General features: G+C 52.3%; 1 protein-coding gene across 3 annotated transcripts in view; it reads left to right on the forward strand.

Moving 5' to 3' along the window:
- NFATC2 (nuclear factor of activated T cells 2) overlaps window positions 1–17,189 on the forward strand; it is a 138,384-nt gene extending 121,195 nt beyond the window's left edge. Inside the window, exons 10-11 of one of the 3 annotated variants that reach the window (XM_039230008.1) lie at window positions 8,098–8,185; window positions 15,159–15,221. In XM_039230008.1, the coding sequence (XP_039085939.1) occupies window positions 8,098–8,141 (44 nt within the window). In that variant the 3' untranslated portion in view covers window positions 8,142–8,185; window positions 15,159–15,221. Of the gene's footprint in view, window positions 1–8,097; window positions 8,186–15,158 lie in introns of all 3 variants that reach the window. The other 2 variants (XM_039230007.1, XM_039230009.1) reach the window with 2 other exon arrangements.
- The last annotated feature ends 7,204 nt before the right edge of the window (window positions 17,190–24,393 follow it).

A 24,393-nucleotide genomic window follows, 5' to 3' on the forward strand; every position in this document is an offset into this window, starting at 1 on the left:
CGTAAGAAATGGGCTCAGGGTAGAGATGCTCACAGGTGGAGAAACAGCTGCTCAGTCTTTAAGTTGGACTTACCGGAAAACAGAGGTTTGGGGTCCCAGATCCCACAGTCTTAACCCCATTTGTGGCATGGTTGGGTAGGCTTGCTGTGTGCCACGCATGGTCCTTGGAGAGGGTGTGGGCCTCGTGAAGCTTCTGAGCCAGGATTTCACTAGTCAGAGGGGCTGGGTGGGCGGCAGTAGGACCCAAGCTCCGAGGCCCTGCCCCCCTCAGTGCAGCAGAGCACGATCTCTCACCGCCTCTCTGGGGACCTGCCCTAAGGGACAAGCATGACATTATGCCATGTTGTGCCACGATGCAGTCAGCACGGGTCGCCGATAACACAGAGCTGCGGTTCACGCCTTCATTTATTCCCTTTTTCACTTAATGGTTCATTCCTCCAACAGCTGTTTTTTGTCACTGCTGGAGACACTGTGTGAACAGAAAGGCTCCAAGTCCCTGCCCTCATCGAGCTCACAGTCCAAACGTAAATGAAAGAACCAAGTAGTGCTAAGCGCTAGGGAAAAAGGTGTAAAGCAAGAGGGACAGAAATAGCGAGTGGTGGGTAGCACGGAGGCCTGCTGTTCTAGTTAGGGAAGGATCCCAGAGGGGAAGAGACGTTGGGCAGAGAGCTCAATGAGAGAGCCTTGTGAATATCTAAGGAAAGAGCATCCTAGGTAGAATGGCAAGTGCAAAGGCCCTGGGGTATAAGTATGCTTGCTGTGTTTACAGCATAGGAAGGAAGGTGGAGGTGACTAGAACATGAGGAAGAGAAGTATATTTTCTTTGATTTTAAAGGTGTGGGCTTTCCCAGGGCCAAGGGAGATTCCCTAGGTCCCAGGAGTGTGTTAGCACTGGCTGGAGGAGGTCCATCGAGTGGAATCCGGGGGGTGTCTGCAGCACCCAGGCACCCACCTTGTATGGTGTGGCAGGCACACACCCATCACCCTCTGGGGTCCCCTGGATTTCCTGTCAGAGAGGCCCCTGACTGTGGAGGCTAAGATGGTTCTACTTGATTTGGAGCGGAGGGGTGCCTTATGTACCCTGCACGCAGCAAGTAGAGTCCCAAGCAGAATCCGCTCGACAGCATGAGAAATCTTGGGTTCCTTTAGGTCCAGAAACAGGCTGCTGGTGGTTTTGGGGGGGGTGAGCTTCGACTTTCCTGTTTTGCTGGAGAATATCGTCCACGGGGTCAAGCTGGGATGCCCCCCCCAACCCCCCGTCCTGCCCGGGGCAGCCACCATCTCTGAGCCCCAGGCCTCTGCTGTTTGAAGTCTGGTGATGCGCTCGTACCACGTCACTTTCTAGACATGTGCCCTGGCCTTGGCCTTGTGGGTCCCACAAGGGGGCCAGGCTACTCTCAGCTTCTTCAGTCCCTCCCCCCACCCCAGCTTAACCAGAGCGCACAGCATTGTTACTTCAAGCCATTTGCCCTCAAAAAGTACATGGGTGATGTTTACTGTGTAGCCCGGAAGTTAGGGTGTTCCAGGGACCAGTCTTTGCTCAGATTTGCATTCAAAGAAGCAGGTTCTGGGGGCCAGAGGATACTTGCAAAAGAATTCCCATCTTGGCTGCAAGCCGACCTGCCCTACCCACCTGCCCATGACCCCCTCCGCCCAGTTAGCACCTCGGCCTCTGACTGGGAACCAGAGCCCCAGAACTGCCACGTTTACTCATCCTGAGAGCCGGGGACAGTCTGGTGTGGTGCGCGGCATTTTTCCCGTAAGCTCCGGGGTCCTGCTGGTAAGGTGTCTGGGCGGCTGGGGGCCGTGCGGGGCCTGACGCTCGCGGCTGGCTTCCGGAGGCCTCTGGGGTGCAGAGCGTGGGTGACTCAGGGCTCCTCTGCTTGCCGCTGGCCCTGGGCCACCAGCCACTGTGCAGGGTGGCCTGGGAGGGGCCCCCTCGGCAGGATGTGAGAACGCATCTCTGAGAGCACGGGCTGACCTCAGACCCACCCACGCTGCAAATGCAGAAATAGCTGCCGAGGTGAAAGTGCTTTGGTGAAAGAGGGTGGCCCTCCGGTCAGTTCAGCCTGTTAACCAAACGCTGTCTGCGAGGCAGGTGAAAACACGTATTAACGACGCTGATGGGAACGGCCTGAGCACACGCCTGGTGCGCTCGACAAGGTGCCGGCCGTATTCACTGCACCACTGGCTAGGTTACATGTTGTCGTTCCCATTTTGCGGGTGAGGAAACTGAGGCTCGAGAAGCAGGGTGGCTGACATTCCCCTGGGAAACACGGAGCGCTCATTATGTGCCACACACTGTTGGAAGGAGGCACCTGTCACGTGGTGACCCGCTGATCCCCTGCAGTGGTCACAGGGACAGTCTCTGCCCATCTTTTACGAGGGAGGGGGTGCAGAGAGTGCCAGGCCCGTCCGCAGTCCATGGCAGGACGTGGCCGGCTGAGCTTTGGGCCCACACGGTCGGGCCCCCGGCACCCTGTTTCCCTGGGAGCCGGCCCTGAGGGCGTGAGCCCCTCACCATGGTGCTCGGCCCCTGCACGGAGAGGTGTGCGGCCCCCGCCCTCAGACACGGCTACAACTTCACCAGACACGGCAAGGCTGCCTCTGTGGATTACCCCAGGGGTTGGCGGCGGGGGGGGGGGGGGGGGGGGGGGGGGGGGGGGGGGGGGGGGGCACGCAGGGCGCAGGGGCTCTGGGCTGGAGGAAACCGGGCAGCAGTCGAGGCTGGGTGTGGACAGAAGTAGGGTTCTGACGTGTACCGCAGGGAGAGGGGCCCTGCGAGCCCCACACCCAGACCGCATAAAGGTGTGCTGGTGGTGGGAACGTTGGGGCCATCGCGGCAGTGGCTGTTCCGTGTTCGAGTCCTGCCAGGGGCCAGCTGTGTGTGTGACCTTGGGCAAGTCACTTGACCTTGGCCGCTTTGCTGGCAGCTGCCTGCCACGTGAGCGTAAATGGAGATACGAGGACGGTGCTCTGGCAGACGGTGCTTGTGGGTGTGTCTTAGCTCAGCACCCCTGTCTTCTCCCTGGCGTAGGGTCTGGAAGTTGGCGATCAGGGAGCCGGCGCGGTTGGGTTCTGGCCAGAGCCCTCTTGGTCCGGACGCCTTCTTGCTGGGCCGGCGCAGGGCAGAGGGCGGGTGCACGCCTTCTCTGGTGTCCCTCCTGATGAGGGCACGAATCCCATCACGGGGGCCCCACCCTGACCACCTCGTCAACTCTGAATACCCCCAAAGCCCCCATCTTCGGATACCATCGTGTTGGGGATTAGGGCTTCAACAGAGCCATTTTGGGGACACAGTTTAGTTCATGGCAGGGCCTGTGGGTGATAGGTTTGATAAGAGGAGGAGACAGGAGTTGGCGTTCTGTCCACAGGTTCTTAGGGACAGCTGGAATAATGTCATACACACAGTCCTTTCTGGTCCCTTGGACGGCCTTTGTGTTGAGAGCCAGAAATTCCCCGGGGCCAGGCCTGTGAATGGCCCTTGGAGAAATTGGTCAGACCTGGTGAAATTTCTTTCCGAAAGCTAGTAGCTTTTTTGAGCCAGGAAGGAGTAGTCTGAGTGGCCCAGGGGTCTCTGATTTATCTTGCTGTTTCTCACCTTGTAGGCCCTTGGCTGTACCAGGAAGGTGGAGGGTTCTGGGCCCTGCACTTGCCGTCTCCCTCTCCAGGGCAGGTGGGCTTGCCCAGGGCTGGGTCCAATGGTAAGGGTTTGCCCATGAACCTGGGGCCAGGCCTACACCCCCAGGTGGTTAGTCTGTGGGTCAGTCAAATCTTACACTAGCCCAGGCTGAGGACTAGAGGGAGGCTGATGCAGTTGAAATCTTTTGGGGGTAGATTTCAAGACAAAATGTGCCAAGCGGATGGGAAGGTATCATGGAGGGGGTGTGATGTGGGAGGGTGCCCCTTACGGGACATGGGCATGTGCTGGGCTTTGGAGATGAGTGCATGTGTGTAGGGGTGGCCTTCTCGGCAGCGGGTTGTGCTCTGAGCTGGTCAGGATGTATGTGGGACAATACGGAATGATCTGGAGTATGAGCTGGACACGGGGCTGGAAGAGTCAAGAAATATCCAGTGAACGCTTTCCTGGTAGCAAGGGCCATGCTGGTTTTTGAAAGCAGGGTCTCCAGAGAGCCAGGCCGGGGGCTCTGGGCCACCTCTGAGGCCACGGGGAAGCTTTGTCTCATTCTGTGACATGAGGAAGGTGGCTCAGGATGGAGGGGCTTCCTCCCACTCCGGGATTCCACCTGTGGACTCATCTCCCAGCCTCCAGACCATCTCTCACACGTAAGCAAGGAGAAACACACTCCAGTGCCTAAGCACAAGTGTGTTAGTTCCTTCACCGCCCCCCGCCCCCAAAGAGAAAACACGGCTTCCCAGACAATTAGGTATTTATTTTATCATCTCATTTGCGGTCACAGGCTGATTTGTGGGTTTGGATCGCCATTTCGTGCCCAAATCTCAACTGGATGTAGTAACAAGTGCTTTTCTTTTGCTTCTATCTTGGCAACAACTTATTTTGCAATGCTTGCTTTGTGGCTGATGGCTCTTAGCAGAGGTTTGGGGTCAAGGCATGATGAAATGGCAGAAGGACAAGGAAGCAAGCCGTGGTTTGTTTAGAATTGCCTGTGGTCGCTGCCTTGGTAGCTGTGTGGTCGCTCGCCAGGAGAGGTGCAACGTAGCTGCATGAACTCAGGAGAGATTCTGCTGAATTGGAGAAAAGGAGTGGGCAGAAGTGGTAAACCCGGCTCTGCGGCAGTTTCTACCATTGGTTGGTCCTTTCTTACAGGGCAGCGGGCTTAGTCCAAGTTCTCTAGCTCTGTGCTGATGTGAAATCACGGGGAAAGTGGGGTGGGGGTAGCAGTCTTTCCTACTCGAGTGGTTGGGAGGGACGTCCGTGTTTTCCTTGTAGAGCCAGCAAGCCGAGCGTGCCTAGGGCTGGTCGATAAGTCCTGTCGGCTCCATGCCGCAGGTGCACGTGGGCCTTGCCATCTAATTCCGTCCCACTGAGAGAGACGCACGCCTGTGCTTTCAGGAGGCTGGACGTTAGTTGTAGAGGTTTGCGAGGGGACACGCTTCTCCGGTCGGTGTTCGTGCGCTGTATCTATCGATACCATGTGCTTGCATGTTAATTATGAGTGCCGATTAATCAGGGAAGCACTTCCCAGCCCTGTCTTCAACGATCTTCTAATCCACAGCACCCGTCGAGCCATTCACCACTTTGTGCCTAGTGTGGTAAAAATGCAACAGAGCTGTGTAGGTCTTCAGCCGTAGCGTCCTAAAAGACTGCACAATGCGGCAGTGATTCAAGGGCCAGAGGCCTCTCTCCTTGGCTTTGGGAGCGTTTGTGGATGTTACCCAGGTAACTAAACACGGCCCTCTCTCTTGCCGTCCACCTCCGTATCACTAACTGGCCAGAGCAGCTCTACCGACCAAGGAACCTACTTCCTTGTGAACCACGTAGGGAAATCGAATCCTACTCTTGGTCTTGGTCTCCTTCCTCCCCCTTCCCTAGGTCCTCTTTAGGGGCCATATCGCAGAGTTTATAAACACCTGCCAATAAGCCCATTAGAACATCTTATTTAATCCTCACAGCATCGTTGCCACAAGGTGTTATTCTCATTCTGTGGCTCAGCAAGAGGCCGAGAGACTTATGTGGAGGTCAGTGGCAGAGTGCTTTTCCAAGGGCTTCTGACCCCAGCCTGCATTTTGACCCAGCTCCCAAGACAGCCTGCTCGTCTCCCAACTCAGGGGAGCCTGGGACGGAGGCCCGCGGAGCCGGGGCTTTATTGAGCTCTGCCCAGTGCAGGGGGCTGGTCCTGGACAAGTCGCTCCATCTTTCTGTGCCTCACTAACCTGACCTGAGCAATGGGCATCGTACTGCCAATCCCCAGAGATGGCTGGGAGAATTCCGGAAGGTAATGAATAGCTGCCTGCAGGAGCGAACAGTTGGCCGGGGGCGGGGACGTGGGTGGCCGGGTCTTGAGCCGAGTTTGGGGTCTTAGCTGAATGGAAACAGGCCCTTCCTCTCCTCGCCTCTGTCTTGCACCAAGAAACAGGCAATTAGAGAGTGAAACTTCATGACTAAACAGGAAGCTGTACCTCAAAAGGCTGCAAACAAACCAGTTTCATGCTTTACAAATTCTCTGCACACTCTTGATGCGGGCTGGGGAGTGGAGACCGAGCAGGGCTTGCTTCCTGGGCATGGGCTGACTGGACTTAAGGGCATGGTCCCCGGGGCTCGCTGCTCCAAGCATGTGACTTTGGACCCGTGCGTCACACCTGATGCCTGCCGAATGCTACATGAGTGAGTGTAGATGGACAGAGTGAAAACCCGTTGGCCAGTTAGCGCCGTGGAGCTGGTCTTTCTGGGAGGAACGACTGAGCCACTGCTCTACCTTCAGGGCCAAAAGGACTGCCCGCTCTTGGGCAGAGAGCAGGGATCCCAGCCCAGGGTCAGGGAGGTGGGGGAGGGGCCGATGCAGTGATCAAGACAGGAGGTGGTGAGGCTGTTATTTCCCGGATATAGTTTGAGGGTAAATCCAGAAGCATTTGCATATGGAGGGAGGTGAGCCGTGACCAAGATTGGTCTGAACAACCGGAAGGAGGGAGTAGGTTTCTGGTGATGGGAACAAGCGGTGGGGGGGGGGGGGGGGGGGGGGGGGTGGTAGGGGGGTCGTGAGGATCAGGAACATATTCAGTGTGCGATGCCCAGTGGGTAGTTAGATGGTGATGTCTGAAGTTCAAGGGCGAGGTCTGGGCTGAAGACGTGAGTTTGGCCACTGTTAGGATACAGGTGGTATTTTAAGGTCTCGCATGAATGGTCTGACGCTGCCTTCTGCTCTTGGGTTGAACAAGCCACCGTGGAGTAGATCTAGAGCAGTCCAGTGAGTGCTGCCGGCACCCGGAATTTTGGGGAGTGGGCCCTTTCGCTTTACAAGGTGGCCTGGAATGCAGGGTCCAAACTGCTGACAGCACCTGCAAAGGAGGAGATGGGAGCTGGTTATTTTCTCCTGCGCCTATAACCCCAACCAGCCCAGCCCAGCCCAGCCCCACCGGAGCCGAGCGTGGGGGAGCCCGGGCCTATAGCTGCAGACCTGCCGGAAAGCTTTCATTGTCTGAATGTTCTCCGCCTTTTAGGAGAGATTCTGGGGAGTCTGTGCCTCCCCTTTGAAAGTTGAAAGAGCATCCTGGTTTACCCAACGATAGTAATAAAGCTGTAGCTAGTAAAGGCTGGATCCCTGGGTAAGAAATTAATCCAGAAAACATTTCTAATTTCAGGCAAAACGGACCCTGACCCTCTACTCTGGCAATTTTTAAAGGGGATTAAGAGAACAAGTGATTGGAAAACTGTAGACAGTACACCGCTGTAGAGGGGGGGTGTAGGGCTATTTAAAATTGAAGAGACAGGGTCATCTTATAATGTAGACTGCTCGTGACCCTTTTGTAAGGGCCTTCGGGGTGCTGACTGGGCAGGAGCTATAAAAATAGAACTTTTTTTCGTGGTCAACCAAAAAAAAAAAAAAAAAAAAAAAAAACCAGGAAGAAACTGTGCAGTCTTCTGAATTTGCATGCGCACTGAGGTTCTAGCACTTGTAAGAAGGAAACGGGCAAATGTAGCGTGTAGAAAAGCCTGAAGGAGGGTTACCTTTGAATAGATCCCTTGTGAAGTTCTGACATTCTTTGCCCCAGAAATGAGCTGTTAAAGTGTTATCTCTTTAGCTGGCCCTGATCTGCAACTCCCTGACATGCGGGGGACAGGGTGATTTGGTCTGGCTTAGAAAAGCAAAACAAAACAAAGCATCACAGCCTTGCTGAGGCCCTTTGATCTCAGAGACCCTCATTCCTCGGTCATACCTCCCTCGTCTCAGTGACGACTGCGCTGGTTTGGGGGGAATTCTGGCACACTTGTTAAGATGATACGGAATGTGGGCTTAAACTACAGCCAGAGGGTTAAATTCTGTCCCGGGTTCCACGCGGCCCTAGGTGAAGAGATACCCATTAAATGGATGATATTAACATGAGTCGGAAGCGTGATAGAGGTCAAAGGTGATTTTTTTTTTTCTTCTCAAAAATGATTTTGCAAATCTTTTTCAGAGCTGATAGACACACACCTTAGCTGGATACAAAACATATTATGAAACAGAATGACTGTGATCTTTGATCCGAGAAATCAAAGTTAAAGGTAATCGACATCTTCTGCTTCTCCTTTTGTTTTCCAGCTGTGTGTTTCCTTAACCTGAATTACTTTTACTAGAGGAAAACTTTTCGAGCCGTCCCCACAGACACCACACTTCCTGCAGGCTAGACCCTGCCCCTGTAAGGGGACAGCCCTGGGGTCCATCCCTGCGATCGTCTGGGAGGCTGGAGCTCAAGGTTGGGTGGGGAGGAAGGGGTGAGGCTCTGGGAATTTGCATGTTCTCCCAGGGGTGCCGTCACCCCTTCCCACCTCTGAACGTTCTGCTCCTGCACTGGACCAGCTCCTTTCGGGTTTTGTACACTTTGCCTGGTGTCTGCGGGTAAGGCCGACTCCCTGCACTGGGCAACAGGCCAGGGCGGGTAGATGGGAAGTCCGGCGAAGCTACTCTCGAAGGGAACTGTGCTTGGTCCCGGATAGAGCTGGGGTTTTACCACTGGACTCAGCAGAGCCCCTGATCTAGCTTCACGCAGTGGATCTACCTCAATTGACTTTGGATTCTGAGCCTGGTAACTAATACAGACTTTACAGCATGGGGGGGTGGGGAGGGGGGCTGGAGGCTCTGTGAATATCGAGTCCTCCCTGGGACAGGGAGGCTGCTGCTTTGCCTCTCTGTGCCTCGGCTCTTTAGATGCTAGTGCTGTGACTGAATCCTCTGCACATACTGCTTAGAGTCAGCACACGAAGTACCCTCACCAGAAGTCAGCCGGCAGTAGAGGTGGGTCCCACACCTCCTGATATCTCCTGGGCTCACTGGGCTGTGGCTTTCGAACGGTTCCTTTGTCAGAGAAAGTAGGTTCACTCCATCAAGGCCGGGCCCACACATTCACAGCAGCCTCACGCCAGCGGCCCCCTGTGAAAACCCATTAATGCTGTCAGCGGCTGCGCCTGTTGGTACACACAGTGGGACGTCCCTCTGTTTCCCGCAGGGAGGGGCTCAGCTGACGTGACCGGCTAGCACTTTTCCAGTAGCAGCATGAAAGGGGTCTTAGGGGGTGGGAGTGTGTTTCTCCGGCACATTCTCCAACAGTAAACTATTAAACACTGTCCACAAAGGCAACACGTACCCTCAGTGAACATTCGCTGAGTTCCAGGTGCGAGACTCCCTCCCGAGGGCTTCACAGCCAGGACTCACCTTGGATAAAATGTCACCTTGGATAGTGTAAGCCACTTACCAGAGTCCAGAAAGGGCCTTTTTAAAATGTGTTTCTTCCCTCCCTGGTATTAGCACTTGGCAATGCTTCTGACCTTGCAGGCTCTGGTCTCCAGGGCCCCGGGGGGATTTACCATCCTAGAACTCTCAGACCCCACCCAAGGGTCTGGGCTTCACACCTGCCGGGGGTGGGGGTGGGGGGTGTTGTCCTTTTTGCCGAGTCTCAAAAGTGTGGCCTGTCTGGAAAGCTCCTTCCCTGTTCTCAAGATCCCCCAGAGCTCGCAGACGTGGCCAGCAAAAAGCACCCTGATAAATGCAGTTTTGAGACGGAAGTCCCCAGAGAAGGCCCAAGGGCCACCTTGCCTCCTTAGCCCCTTTCCACCTGCTTGTGGGGAGAAGGGGCCCGGTGCTCGTTTTCTCACGGCAGTGGGGACAGAAGTGCCCAGAACTCCCTTCACGTGCCTCGCGGAGCAGTCTCCTTGCCCCAAGCACGGGTCTTGGGAGGGAATTCGACAAAGTGCTGCGGGACGGGATGGGGAAGGGCGGGGGTGGGCCCTGGCCCGGAGGATGCAGTCTCCCCACGTTCCCATCCACGCGCGAGGAGTGTCTTTGTGGCTGTGGCCTTTGTGGCTGGCCCTAGACTCTTGTGGGCACTCACATGATCTAACCAGATTTGAGAAAACATGCTTGGGGCTTTGGAGGCGTGGGGGCGAAGCAGGATGGGGGCTCTCCACTCCTTCCTGTTGTTGCCTTGTCGGGGAATTAAGTTCCAAAGTCAGCAATTAAGGGGGAAAAGGCCCAGAGTCAAAATTAGCCTTGACGGGCTTTTAAATGACACCTGACGTGCGTATCCGGGTGGTTTTCTGTATGCAGCTCTGAGCAGCCATTCTTCTGCAAGGTAAACGTTGAGAACCTCTGAGCTCAGCTGAATGAAAGTCAGCATGCAGGTGTCTGGCCCTTCAAGTGAACCATAAAATGCCTAGGGCAGGCTGGGATGCTAAGAGAAATCCCAGTTTTTAAAAATAAACACCTAGGATTGTTGGACGAACGATATTAGAAAGAGGCATTGGCTCCTGCAGTTAGCACCCCCAAAAAGTGGGTGAAGAAAACACCACTTTGCCGTTGGTATAATACTAGGGGCTGGTGCACCATGTCTCACACCAGTCGGCCTGTTCAAATCTGACCCCTGGTCTGTTGTGGTAAATAAAGTTTTATTGGCACACAGCCACATCCGTTTGCTCACATACTGTCTATGGCTGCTTTCACATGACAGGGCAGGGCGGAGCTGTTGAGTAAGGGGCCCACAGTGCTGACCATATTTTTATCTAGCCCTTTCCAGAAGAAAGTTGATGATCCCTCCTATATTCCTTCTGTGTCAACAGCCCTTTATGAGAAGAGTTCTGTTCTTATGTTTGATTTTTCAGAGTTTTAAAGAGAAAAATGTATAATTGTAATATACTTACGTCTGTCAGTCTTTTCCGTTCTGGTTTCGGCCTCAGGCATCAGGCTGAGAAGTCACCCTGAGGTTGTGTACACGTTCATCAGTGTTTTCATCATAGAGCTTCGCCCCAAGGGTGAAAAAAGGTCAGGGCTGCCTGTGGGAACGGCAACACCATTAGCCTCAATTCTGTTCTGAGAAAGTGAGACTCAGTGACCACCTTAACCACTGAGCACATGGCCTTCTCTGCTGTTAACTTAGCAGAGGCTGCCTTCGCCCTATCCTCTCACACACAGAAGCCCCTGAGGACCCCAGGGCCACGGAAGAAACGTGAGGACTTCTGCACTTGATAGCTCGGGGTCTTTGTCAGTTGTGTAGCCATACAGTGTTCAGGTTAATACATGGGCCGGGAGTTCAAATCCTGATTCCATCATCTGGTCTGCAGGGACTGCCTATCTCCAGCTGTAAGCCAAGGATTGTATTACCAGGTTTGGTGGAAGAAAAACTCAGCATTTATTACAGCGCGTGGCACATAGTCAGCCTTCAATAAATGCGAATGGCTTATATTAGTTTGCAGAGAAAAGGCTCCCGACAAGTAACAGATTGGCAACCCGTTTGTCAGTTGGATGACAGAGGAAAGTCTCCCCAAACCAAGTGACCCAGGCTGATGGGGTGGGGGGGGGGACTGAGATGCATGCATTAGGTACCTGCTGTATGCATGGCGCTGCGCATGGCACCATGAGGACACGGGTAACTCAAATAACCTGGCCTAGGATGTTGCAAGCAAAGTGTTTTGGGAATTCGGTATTTGCTTTTGGAGAAAGTGAGGGCCCGAGGGTACGAGTGGGAGATGGCTTCCACGCAAAGGCGGCATCGGAACAAGGGCAGGAGTTAAAGTTAGGGTTGGGACAAGGAGAGGGGCTGCTGGAGAAATGCATGTGGCCCAGTTTGGCAAGAGGTGGGAAGAGAGATGCAGAAGTTGGCCGAGGATAGATGCTCGAAGTGTTTACTGAATGGAGGGAATGTAGAAGGCTGATACAGAACCGTGTTTCAGCACTCAAGGTGGGGGGACGGGGGGGGGGGGGGGGGGGGGACAAGAGACCCAGAGCTGTCCGTGCCACCTGAGGCTACTTACCACTTCAGGAGAAAAAGGAAGCCCAGAAGGGCATTATTGAGCACCTCCTCAGTCCCGAGGCTGTTTATTTTTATTTATTTTTTTTTAAGGTTTTATTTATTTCTAGGAGAGAGAGAGAGAGAGACAGCATGAGCAGGGGAGGGTCAGAGAGAGAGGGAGTCACAGACTGAAACAGGCTCCAGGCTCTGAGCTGGCAGTCAGCACAGAGCCCGACGCGGGGCCCGAACCCACGAACCGCGAGATCATGACCCAAGTGAAAGTCGGACGCTCAACCGACTAAGCCACCCAGGCGCCCCACGAGGCTCTGTTTAAAAGCTGAGGATTCTCTGGGGGAACAAGAACAGAGCACTAGCTAGTGAATCGCCTGGAACCAATAAACGGAGGAGACTGGGCAGGACTGTGGGGCTGCAGTGTGGAGCACCCAGGCAGCCTTCATGGAGGAGAGGGAGCAGAGAGCCTTGAATGAGGGAGGGAGGAGAAAGGCAGTAGAGGCCGTGGGGGCTGATAGAGCCCTTCCTCTGCCAGAAGAATGCAGGCGGGGCCCAGAGCAGGGGTTTGGGCGGAAGGGAGACCGTGGGCAGGCAGAGCCGCTGCGGGAGAGCAGAGCTGGGGAACCAGGGGCAGCGGGGAGCCCCCGTCCCATAAAGCACAGAGGCCGGGACAGAGGCCCAGGGAGAGGTTGCGGGGTGGGCATCAGGGAAGTGGTTCGGGTACTCGGGGCTGCAGAGGGGAGACCTCCCTGCAGACAGGAGACCCTCCCCGACTTGGACTCCAGGTCCCCCCAAGCGGTGGGCCACCCAGCGGGCCACTCCTGCTTTAGAACTTTCTCCTCGCTCACGGCCAGGGCAGCCAGCTCTGAGGTTTCAGCAAGAGAGGGCTCGTCTCACCAGAGAGGTCTCTGTGGGGTTTGAGCGGGCCTCGCTTCAGGGCCTGAGCGCACAGCCACCTTCTCACCACCCCCAACCACACGAAGGGCTAAGTGCACGGTGTCTGGAGTTTTCCAGACACAACTCTTAGTTTCTACCTGACCATAGCTTGTAGGAAGCGCTTCTCTCTGCTTGAACGCGCCTCCACCCCGGCCCCGGCCCTAGGCCCCTGCCTTCGGAGAAGGGAAACGACCCTTCAGCGAGGGCCGGGGTGCCAGCACCGTTGCCTACCGGGTATTTTTAGAAAGCCAAGGCTGTGGAAAGTTTCCATTAAGGATCGACTCCTCCAGTTTCCTAGATTGAGAAAACAGGAAGCCTTTCAGAATCCGGGCTTTGAAAAGCTTCGCATGAAGCTGTACTGACCCCACCTCCCTGCGCCTGGCATTCTGCTTTCGCTACTGCTCCCTGCCTGCCTGCCTCACCCAGGGCTCCCAGCTTTCCAGGCTCGGGCATGGGGCAGGGTTCATGAACTTGATTGGGGGGGGTGGGCAGGGGGCTGCCCTTCATCACAGGGTTCCTGCTTGAGGGGCCCTGGGAGGCAGCTAAGCTGGTACCTGGTATACAGTAAGCACCCAGGTAACGATGTTGGTTCGCTGAAAGTGAATTCATCCTCTGAGCTGCTATTAGCAGATTGGCTGCTACGCTCTGCTATTCTAATACGCACGTGCACCTCCGTACACCTCTAGCGCGTATACCTAATGCACACGATGCTGTGAATACCTGATGGACTCTGGGCACTGCGATAATTCCAGCACTTGCATTATCTTATCCAAGCTCCTCCAGAAGGATGAAGCCATGTTTAGACCCGATTTACAGATGGGGAGACTGAGGCAAGTGTCAGTAAGCGAAGAAGCAGTCGAGGAGGGATTCTAACCCTGGCTGTCGGGCTCCGGAACCCACACTCCCGCGTGCTCTCAGCCCATAGCTGAAAAACAGAGAGCGGGGCCTCAATACTTTCTAGCACAAAATGAAGCCTCCTGGTGCGAAGCACTATATTCAGAGTCCGACCCAAAGCCGGGGGTGTGGAGATCGGAGCCAGCAGCTACGGAACACTGTTTAGCACGCGGGTGCCAGGGGCATTGCCGACGGACCTCAGTGCCTACCGGGGAGCAAACGGTGCACACCAGGAGTTCCACTCGCCAGAGGAGGAAACCGAGGCACAGAGAGGTCGAGTCACACCGCTGCCAGTGGAGTGAGGGAGCCGAAGGTCAAACGTGCCTTTTCCGTCCCGAAGGCAGTCGGCGTTGGTGCTCCTCTTACTACGGGGCTTGTGTTCTCGTCCATGGAGGGTTCTTCTGGAAAAAACATGCTGGACCTAAGAGGGCTCAGCTCGAGCCCCGTGGGGAGGCTCGGTGCAAATCTCAACAGTTAGAAGCAGGGAGGATTACAGGAAGGTGAAGGTGACGACCCGCCCCCAGTACGAGGGGGCTGGGGAAGGACTGAGGGGAGATTCAGTGACCCCCCCCCCCACAAGGCACCTAGCAGGGGGCTCCCTCCTCTCTCCTCCGGCCCCTGGGACCTGCGGACCCATCCCCCTGCACAGGCGCGGGGACTCCCCCCTCGGAGCGCGTGCACACCTCTGCCTGGGCTGCCAGAGAGAGCAGCTTTTTACCGAGAAGGCTGAAGGAAGCCCTTTTTGCCAGATCCACATTCTAACACCTTATTGCCCTGCTTACAGAGACCAGGGCCCCGGCTAAGGGGCTGAGAGGGGCGGGGAGAGGACATCACGTTCCCGGTTCCCTTCTGAGGGGGAGGGGGTGGCCAAAGTTTCCAAAGCCCCTGAGAGGACAGCGTGTGTGTGTGTGTGTGTGTGTGTGTGTGTGTGTGTGTGTGTGTGTGTGTAATTCCTGGCTGAACTGAGAGAGATCTTGTCTAGAGATCTTGTCTACACGGATAGCTACTCTTCGTGGTATTTCCATCTACTCTCTCTGGAAAAGTCTCTCTTTCGAGAACTGTTTTGTGGGTCAACTATGGTTTAGTCCCTCAGTAGGTATTTTCTGGATGCTGTGATAAGGGAGGGAGTGTGGCGGCCTCAGAGAGCCTGAACAGGCTTAGATCCTGCCCTAGGGCCGAGCTCGTTTCTGTCACCATTTTGTACAGTCCCCTCCACTGACAAAACTGTAGCACAAAATATGATCATCCGGGAAAACTGAGCACAGGAAGGCATTTCCTATGTTAAAAATTGTCAAATGGAGAGAACAAAAGTGCATTTTTTTTTAAAGGTTCTAGAAAGCTAATCCGACCCGTGTTGTTGGTGCCCGCTCACTCGCCCCTCCTCTCTCTCTCTCTTTCTCTCTTTTCTTTTGTAGTTAATGAAATTATCAGGAAGGAGTTTTCAGGACCTCCCGCCAGAAATCAGACGTAGAAGATGCCGTTAGGAAGAAACCTCCCGTATCTGACCCCTCGGAGCCCTCCACTGCCTCTCACCTTCTGTTCTCTTTCCTGTACATCTCCTGGCCCGGAGGCCGCACGCGGGACAATGTGTGGGCAGAAAGCTGACCCTCGATTCAGGAGCTCGCCACCTCTCTGTGTAAACACCAGAGGGGACACTCTGCCTTTTGATTTTTGTCTTAAATCCCAGAGAGCATCTCGGTTTGACTTTCATGGTGTCCTTAAGTGCCTGCTGACCAAAAACACACAGTTCCGAACAAGCCAGCACGCCGCAGCCGCCCCCGGCCGGCCGGCCCGGAGCCCAGGGCGGGGGCTGGGGGGGGGATGGAAGATGTGGGCCCTGTCATTAAACCCCAGCCCTGCGTTCATTTTTCCAGGTCACAGATACAGCTTCTGTACCTTTTGAAGGAAAGGAGTTTTCACACAGCAACCAAAGGAACGTGACCCAAGAGTCTGGCTTAGGGGCTGAAGAAAAACGGAAGCCGGACTGCCTCCTTAGGGATCACCCGTCCCAGGCCACCGCTGGGCCACAGCTCCAGCCTGAGTTTTGAGTACTCTCATTCTGAAGCACAACTGTCTGGCCCATAACAAGAGGGCCTGTTAAAACTCGGCGTTAAGTTATGACATGTGTACACATTTGTAATTATTTTTTTTTCCCCTCTGCTTCAGAGAGCTGGCTGGAGCTGGGGCTCTCTCCGGGCCAGCGGCTCCTCACCCCTGCAGCGGGCCATCGGACTGGGGCGGGGACCCCAGGCTGCACTGTTAGCGCCTCTGCACCCCTGCAAGCTGAGGGCTTTCTGCTGGTCTTGCTTTCTTTCCTCCCAACAGCCAGAGTGCTTTTCCATAAACTAGTAAAGAAGAAGAATCTCAAGCACATGCATTGAATTTCGAGAAGGAATCGAAGAGCTAAACCAACCGAAAAAAAAAAAGTGAAGGTATTTTTGTTAAATTGTGAGAGAGGAGGCGAGGGGCAGGCCCAAGTGTTTCTCAAAGTGGGTTCCCCCATGACGGGGCGGAGTTCCCTCTCTCTGGCCTAGACTCCACGTGGGATGAGAGCTCAGGCTGTGGCCCCAGAGTTCATTGGCGATTTTTACCTGAAGCCATTTCCAAGGGCCCTGGGTCCCAAAGCCCTGTCTGCATTAGCCGCCTGCATCCACATCGAAGAGGAGCGGCCCTCCGTGTAGACCTCAGATCGAAGGCGCTCCGCCCAGACCGGTCCCGTGGTGCTGGGCACCCCGCGCCCTCACGAGTCTTCCTTCGCTGGAGCAGAAGAGTCAGAGCCCTGCGCAGGGGTGGGCTCTCATCACCCAGACGCGTTCCTGGCGGCAGGTGTCGGAGACACCCCGGAACAAGCCAGGGGGTCCGTGTTCAGCAGTTCGGTTTCTTCCCCGATAATCAAAACAGCGCAGACGTTCCCGGCGCTCTTCGAAAGGCTGTGCTTCGCGATTGCTCAGGCAGATCTGCTAGATAGAGGCCTAGGAAGAGAATCCTGGCCGGTCAGGGCTCTCCCCGGGGGATATACACGTCCTGGCTTTCTTGTTAAGGTTACGCAGAGGTTAAACCTTCCCCATAGCCCTGCCGGGAGCACGGCCTGGGGACTAGGGCCTGGTGCGTCCGGTGCTCCAGAGAGTGGACAGAACGCCCAGGGTGTGACCTTTTAATAGAGACCCAGCATGTCCCCCACCCCCCCCCAACACCTGGGGACCTCTCTTCCACCCAAGCACAAAGTTCAGCAAAATCTGCTTTTACGCAAAATGCGGGTGAGAACTTGACCGTTGCTGCAGAGCTCCTGGGATGTGAAATTCTTCCGAATTCATGAAAAGTTTCCTTATACCAGCAGTTTCCCAGCAATATTGGACTTAACTGGGGCAGAGTTAAAAGTGCTTGGTGACTGATCTGTTCTCACCCGACCTGACTAGGAACCATTTCCTTTTTTTTTTTTTTTTTTTGTTGCACATGAAGGATGTTGACCTTCCTCAGTTATCTGAATGTTTTACCCAAGTGCCTTCCTGCTATTATAAGCAAAGTCGCTCTGCTCCATTGTGCCTGGATGAGACGAACAAGGGCTAATGCGTTTTCCATCAATCTTCTAGGTTAGTGAAAAGGGCCTCCTGCTAGTTCGAGCTCTTGTACGAATCTGTGCACGTACATGTGTGTATAATGCACGCACAAGCTTTTTCTAAGACCTCCTAGGCTGGATATTAGAGGAAGCCCTTTTGTAAACAACTCTACCAAATAGCGAAGGAAGGAGAAACAAAGAGCATTCGTTTTGAGACAAACAGGCGAGAGAATGTGTATTAGGAACCGACAGCTAGCAGGAAAGTTTGGTCAGTAACTGATGCCAGGAGGAAATGTTGCCAAGAGGAATTGCTCACGAAATAGTTTCAGTCTGGGAAGAGACAATAGGATCCTCTGAGGAGAAAGTAAGGCTTTCTAAGTGGGAACGATGTGTGTGTTGCACGTGTGAGAAGGGTCTCAGGTGGAGGTTTGCACTTGCTACATCCAAGGTAATGTAAATATGTAGCACTGCCAACAGGAATCTACCGTGTTGCTGAATGTAGTATACTTCCAGAGTTTGCAAGTCTTCCTGTATTGTACAAAAATACTGCTGCTTGATAATATATAATGGCAATCCAAATTAGTAGGTTATTAAATTTTATTTTCTTATCTGTTTTTTAGGCTTTTTATCTGTCCCGAAAATGTCACCCACCCCTGTTGGAATTAGAAAATATTTATAAATGGTTGAAGTCTTTTTCAGGTGTCTCTTTTTACAGATGTTGAGGATCCCCCCCCCCACTCCTAGAGAAATGATGTATTCTTGAAAATTCGTGAATCATGCTAGCAAAAACACAAAACAAAAATACAAAAGCACAAAACAACAAAAAAAGCCCCACAAAGCTACCCACCTCAGAGCTCATCAGTCACCTGAGTCTAAGAAGAAAGCATCTTTGGAGAAAGAAGGGGGTGGCTTTGTAGAAGAAGGAATCCTCTCTTTTGTTGCTGGAGAGGGCACTGACTTCACCTCTGAGCCTTCCTCTGGTCAAGGAAGAGAACTATCTTATGAAGTGTTGAGCTCCCCCCCCCCCCGAGCTCCCCCCCCCCACCACGAAGTGGTCGAGTAGGTGATTGTGATTTAAAAACAAAACGGCCTGTTGTAACGGGATTCTGGAAGACAAGTTCACAGAACCCTGGGTGCAGGCTAATGTTTACAGAGCTGACCAGATCCCGCTAGGTAACCCCTGTACGCATTATCCAAAGGACATGCGGAGTTTTGCAGCATAGACACGCCCTAGATGAATCGGGTTGATTCCTTCGGAAAACTGGAAAGCACTGATGTGGCCTTTCTCGTTTGCATCCAGTAGCCAAGACATTGGCCTCAGGAAGTCAGTCTTGGCCCGTGTGCAAGCTGTCACATTTAGACAGATTGGAAGCTGATGTGTTCTGGTTGTTGCTCCAGACTAAAGGGAGGCCGACTGTGTTTGTTTTCATGTCAAAAAACATTCTCCAAGTGCTTTCTCTTGTTCACAACCGAAAGACCGTCAGAGGTCCTGCTTACAGTTTGGTTCACGTTTACAGGAGGCATGGGGGTTGGGACATTCCTGACAAACTCCTGCAGCTTTTTTTTTTCTTTTCTTTTCTTTGAGGGATGACCCCTTAGCAGCTACCCAACACATCCTAACCTCCAGTCTCCCAAGCCTGGGGCTCAGGCATTAAACCTCATGGAGCCCAATCAGCCCCTGCCAGTGTTTTCCCGCGTTCCAGCTAAATGCTTAAGAAGTATCCGAAAGAAGTGGGATCGCAAATTTCAGTTTCCCTCTGCTGTCAGGAGTGCCTTCACTGATCGCCAGCATCACCACCCTCCCTCAGTTTAACAACAAACTGTTTCCGTGACTGGGGAGCTGGAGGTGGTCCCTAAGCAAAGCGCCCCCGCAAAGGGGATGGGATGTCGGGGCTGGAAAAATCATTTAGCACCTGGCCTTTATGCGGCCATTAGCAGACCACACGCCGGCCGCGTCCGGGGTTGAATGCAGAAGCAAAGGGTACAGTTTCCACGAGTGCGGGTGCTTTCGGCATCGCAACCGGGACAAGCCTAACGTCCCCAACACTTTGTCAGAGAACCTCCCTTACCCCCCCGTTGCCTCTGCAGCCCTCCGAGGGGAGAAAATGTTGACCATACCGGAATTAGTTCTCCAACAAATAGAATTCTCTCCAACAGGGTGGTGCTGGAAGGCTTAGGTCTTAAAAATCTCGACTGTTAAAGAAGTTTGAGTACATCACATTCCTATGCAAAACGTTTTTAATCTCCAGTTTCATGTAGTTTATTTTTGCTATATGTAAAGTATTTTTATACGGCTTATATCGTGATAGTTTAGCAATAAAACAGTTGAAAGCAATGGCTGTTTGCTGTATCTTTTCTTCTCTAGAGAGGCCACTCCAATTTGCCTTTGACATTTTGAGTTCATACAAGGACCTTCTCTGGGGGCATATACACCCCATAAAAGGTTAATTCTGGTCTCAGCCCTTGTAGATAAGGCACCATCTATGCTAACACAAGGGTTCAGAAACCACTTGCCCAAAGCGACAGAGCTGGGAGGTCACGCTGGATTTGTTCATTTCTCTCCCCGCCCCCATCTGCTAGAGTCGGTCTTTAAGCCTGTTTAGAAGTGGCATCTAGGTGAAGAGGATGTCTAATGCCCACCCTGGGCCAGTTCACAGAAGGTTCCAGAGCATTCACAGACCACTGGGATGAGCTGGTCACTTGAAAGGGAAAGTAGTTCTTTGTTGGAACATTTTATACAATTTTTTTTAAAAAAGTATCTTTTACCAAACCCACAAACAGAATATTGTAAATACTAGAACTTTCCAGCTGGCATCCTCCTTACAACAGCTTTCCATCTCCCTACCCCCCTCCCTGCACCCCCTTAGGTCCTTTAGCTACAAGAGTTTGGAAGTGATTGCTATTTAAGTCTTAATATTGCTCAAACTTCATCCACCGGTCAGTGTTGCCCCGGTCAGGATCCCTGCCCCGGGCCCTGTGCTTGAGGACCCCTCTTCCAACACCACAACTCTGCCTTTGGAGTGCCTTCTTGGGGACCTTCCAAGCCCCACTTCCAGTGCCCGGAATCAACAGTACCGTGTGGGTGGTGGGGCGTCCCAAGCACACACAGGGTCCTACCTGGGTTCTGGCTTCTGGAAGAGCCTCTCTCCACGGTCCCCTCTGGTGGCTCGGGCCAGCTGGTTCCCATTCCTTCCCTTCAGAGCACAGGTCAACCAGATGCCCCAAGGAGCTTCAGGACCCCACACCTATAGGACCCAAGCTGGTTTTGAGAGGAGTTTCCTGGTGAAGTTTGCTCCTGATGGCCAGCACAGTATTTTAGTTCTAATTTTTTGTGGGATTGTATGAAACTGGGTCACCAGAATGGTGCTGGAACGTTGATCTGAGGAAGTCTTAAATTGCCTGTGTACACAGGATCCCCGCAAAAATAATTTGCCCAGGCCCACACACTCTACAGGCAATTCTGCCTCCTTACAGTGTTTGCTGTAGCTGTGTAAAACTGGTTTATTTCAGTGAATTTTCTGAAAATCTTATGCTGCTTTTCCTGAATAGATACCCAGAACTATCTTAAGCAGAGAAGACAGATAAAACTATAAAACCATTTAAAAAATAAGTCTGTTCTGTGTTTATATCTGAGTCACATTTGGCAAACCAAGTCAACCTGTGCCTCAGTTTCCCCAGATGCAAGAGGAGGATGAGAACAGTCTCTGCCTCCTAGGCATTGTGTGCTTAACAATAATTACTAGCTACTGATACAATGTCCCATCAACTGGCAAATTTAAGATTCACCCAAAAGCTGGACCTCATTTTCCCAGTATCAGGAAGGAAGCATTCCGAGCTCTGACGACAGGTCTTGGACTTTTCACACTACATTGTTAAAGCCCCAAAACTTGAGTGTGTCCAATTTTCAAACCCTGAAACAAAAGGGCATCACATGGGGGCATCTAGTTTCTGGGTGGTGGGGCGACTTGGCAAATCCGTGAACAGCTCACACTACATGCAACAGCCTGGTGTGGTTTTGTACTAAGGCGTAAAAACACAACACTGGTTTAGGAACAAGTGGGAATTTAAGAAGAAGGAAGATTTAGAAGAACAACTGAAGTGCTGACTACAACATTTTCGGGTTCACAAATTAGAAGGAAACGGAGGTCTTGGCAGGAGCAGATTGAGTAGGAAGTAATCCTGAGAAGGAGGCATAACCACAGGGACCGTTAAGAAACGCAAGCCAGACTTCAGGGAAGATGGCGGAGGAGGAGGCCCCCAAGCTCACCTCGTCCCACGGACACAACCAGGTAGCAGACACATCAGTGCACATAACCCAGAAAACAACACAAAGGCTGGCAGAGCAGGGTCTCCACAGCTAAAGGAACAGAAGAGGCCACATCAAAGTGTAGGAAGTTGCAGACCCACAGCTGGGAGCTCAACAGACCTGCGGGTCTGACCACTGGAATGACACTGCAGGTGGCAGAGACGGGAGAGAAACAGACTCTTACTCTGGGAAGCCCACCTGGGAAAGACTAATCCCCATAACATTAGGCCTTGAAAACCAAAGGGGCCGAATTTTAGGAGTTCTTACAATCAGCGGGGCTTAAAACTGGGAACTTTAAAAATCAACTCACTCTGGGGCACCTGGGTGGCTCAGTCGGGTAAGTGTCCGACTTTGGCTCAGGTCATGATCTCACGGTTCAGGAGTTCAAGCCCCACGTCGGGCTCTGTGCTGACGATCAGAGCCTGGAGCCTGCTTCGGATTCTGTGTTTCCCTCTCCCTCCCCACTCATTCTCTCTCTCTCCCTCGCTCTCAAAACTAAACATTAAAAAATTTTTAAAATTAACATGCTCTGAGAGAGCTGGGAGAGCGGAAACCGAATCCCTGCCTTTAAAGAGATAGCACAACGAACAACCCAGGATTAAATATAAAAACAGTTTGAAACCCCTCTGGTATATGGGAAGAAGACTTGTTTACTAATCTGTCTCAGAGCTGGTACTGGAGGCGCAGGGATTGGTAGGATACTTCTCCAGGAACAAAGGTGCTGTCAGGTGCCATTTCCCTCCCCATGCCCCCCACCCCCCAGCCTAGATGCCTATGGGAGACGGTGAGGCCACAACAATCCCTACCTAACTTGCTAATGGTGTGCTCTGCTCCTGCACTCTCCTGTGGACACGTCCCCTCCACCAGGCCTCTGCCCCGGCTCTCCTCCCATAGCAGACTTGTGCAAACCTTGCTAACATCAGGCTTCCTGTCCTCCACCTGCTTCTGTGGGTCTTCCCCCTCCAACTCAGCCTGCCTCCGTCACGGGCTACAGGTCCCCTCCCACTGGCGTAGACCGTGTTGGCACTGCATGCACTGCCCCTGCCTTCTCTTGCAGTTTGCTGCTACTGTGTCTCCAGTGAACACCTGGCCTAACTCAACTCAAGCCCAAGGAGGCCTCAGGCTGGCCCACTAACAACACAGGTACCAAATTATCTCCACAACAGGCAAAAAGAGCAATTTCAGATGACTGGACTGAAGGCAAAAGTGGTTTTGTGACAAGAGTGCATGTGCAACACATATAAGAGGAAATGCTGAAGCACCAAGCTCTGGTGAACAGGGAGCACTGCACCGCAGGGCCTCTGCTTAGGGCACTACTTTCAAAAGGAGACATAAGGGACTTTCCCGACACACAGAAGTAGGCACAGACAGACAAAAAGAGGGGACAGAAGAATAGATCCCAAATGAAAGAACAAGACAATCACAGCATGAGAGCTAAACACAATGGAGCTAAGTAATATGCCTGACAGAGAATTTAAAGTAATGGTCATAAAGATACTCACTGGAGTGGAGGACCTCAGTGAGACTCTTAACTGGGAGACAGAAAACAAAGAACCTATCAGAGATAAAGAACTCAATAAATGAAATGAAAAAGACCCTAGATTGAATAAACAGTAGACTAGAGGAAGCAGAGGAATGGATCAGTGGCCTGAAAGACAGAGTAATGGCAAGCAATCAAGCTGAACAGGAGAGAGAAACACAATAAATGAGAGTAGATTCAGGGAACTCAGGAACACCATCAAGTGTAATAACGTTCACATTACAGGAATCCCAGAAGAAGAAAAGAGAGCAAGGGGGAGGGGGGCAGAAATTTATTTGAAGAAATAGTAGCCTGAAAACTTCCCAAATCTGGAGAAGGAAACAGAAATCCAAAACATGGGAGAAACAGAGAACACCCCTCCCCCCCAAAAAAATCAACCCAAAAAGATCCACACCAAAACATACAGCAATTCAAATGGCAAAAGTGGTGATAGAAAATTTTTAAAGCAGCAAAAGACGACCATCACATACAAGGGAAACCTCATAATTATCAGCAGAGTTTTCAGCAGAAACCTTGCAGGCCAGAAGGGAGGGGTAGGATATATTCAAAGTGCTGAAAGGGAAAAATCGGCAGCTAAGAATACTCCATCTATCAAGGCTAGCCTTCATAATTGAAGGAGAAATACAGAATTTCTCAGACAAAAGTTAAAGGAAGTCATGACCCCTAAAGCAACCCTACAAGAAATGTTATAGGGGACTCTTTGAGTGGAAAGGAAAAACCGTAAGTAGGAGTAAGAAAAGTTGGAAACACAGAGGCAGTAAAATTAAGTATGTTTATAAAAAACAGGGGATTCATGAAGTAAAAGGACACAATGTATGACACCATATACCTAAAATGTGGGAAAGAGAAGAATACAGATAAGTGAAGAGTTCAAACTTAAGCGACTATCAACTTAATATAGACTGCTATATGAGAAAGTGTAAAATATGAACCTCACGGTAACCACAAATCAAAAACTAGTAATAGAAATGCAAAAAAAACCCAAAACAAACAAAAAAAACCCCACAAAAAGAATCCAACTATATCGCTGAAGAAAACCAGCAAACTATGAGAAGACAGAGCAAAAGAAGGAATAGAGAAGAACTATAAAAACAACATAAAGCAAGGAATAAAATGGCAATAAATACATCACTATTAATAATTACTTTGAATGTAAATGGACTAAATGCTCCAATCAAAAGACACAGTGTGACAGAGTGGATAGAAAGCAAGACCCATCTATATGCTGCCTACAAGAGACTCATTTCA

The sequence above is a fragment of the Hyaena hyaena genome, unplaced genomic scaffold (assembly GCF_003009895.1).
Source record: "Hyaena hyaena isolate Hyena2069 unplaced genomic scaffold, ASM300989v1 scaffold_42, whole genome shotgun sequence".
NCBI classification, from domain to species: domain Eukaryota; kingdom Metazoa; phylum Chordata; class Mammalia; order Carnivora; family Hyaenidae; genus Hyaena; species Hyaena hyaena.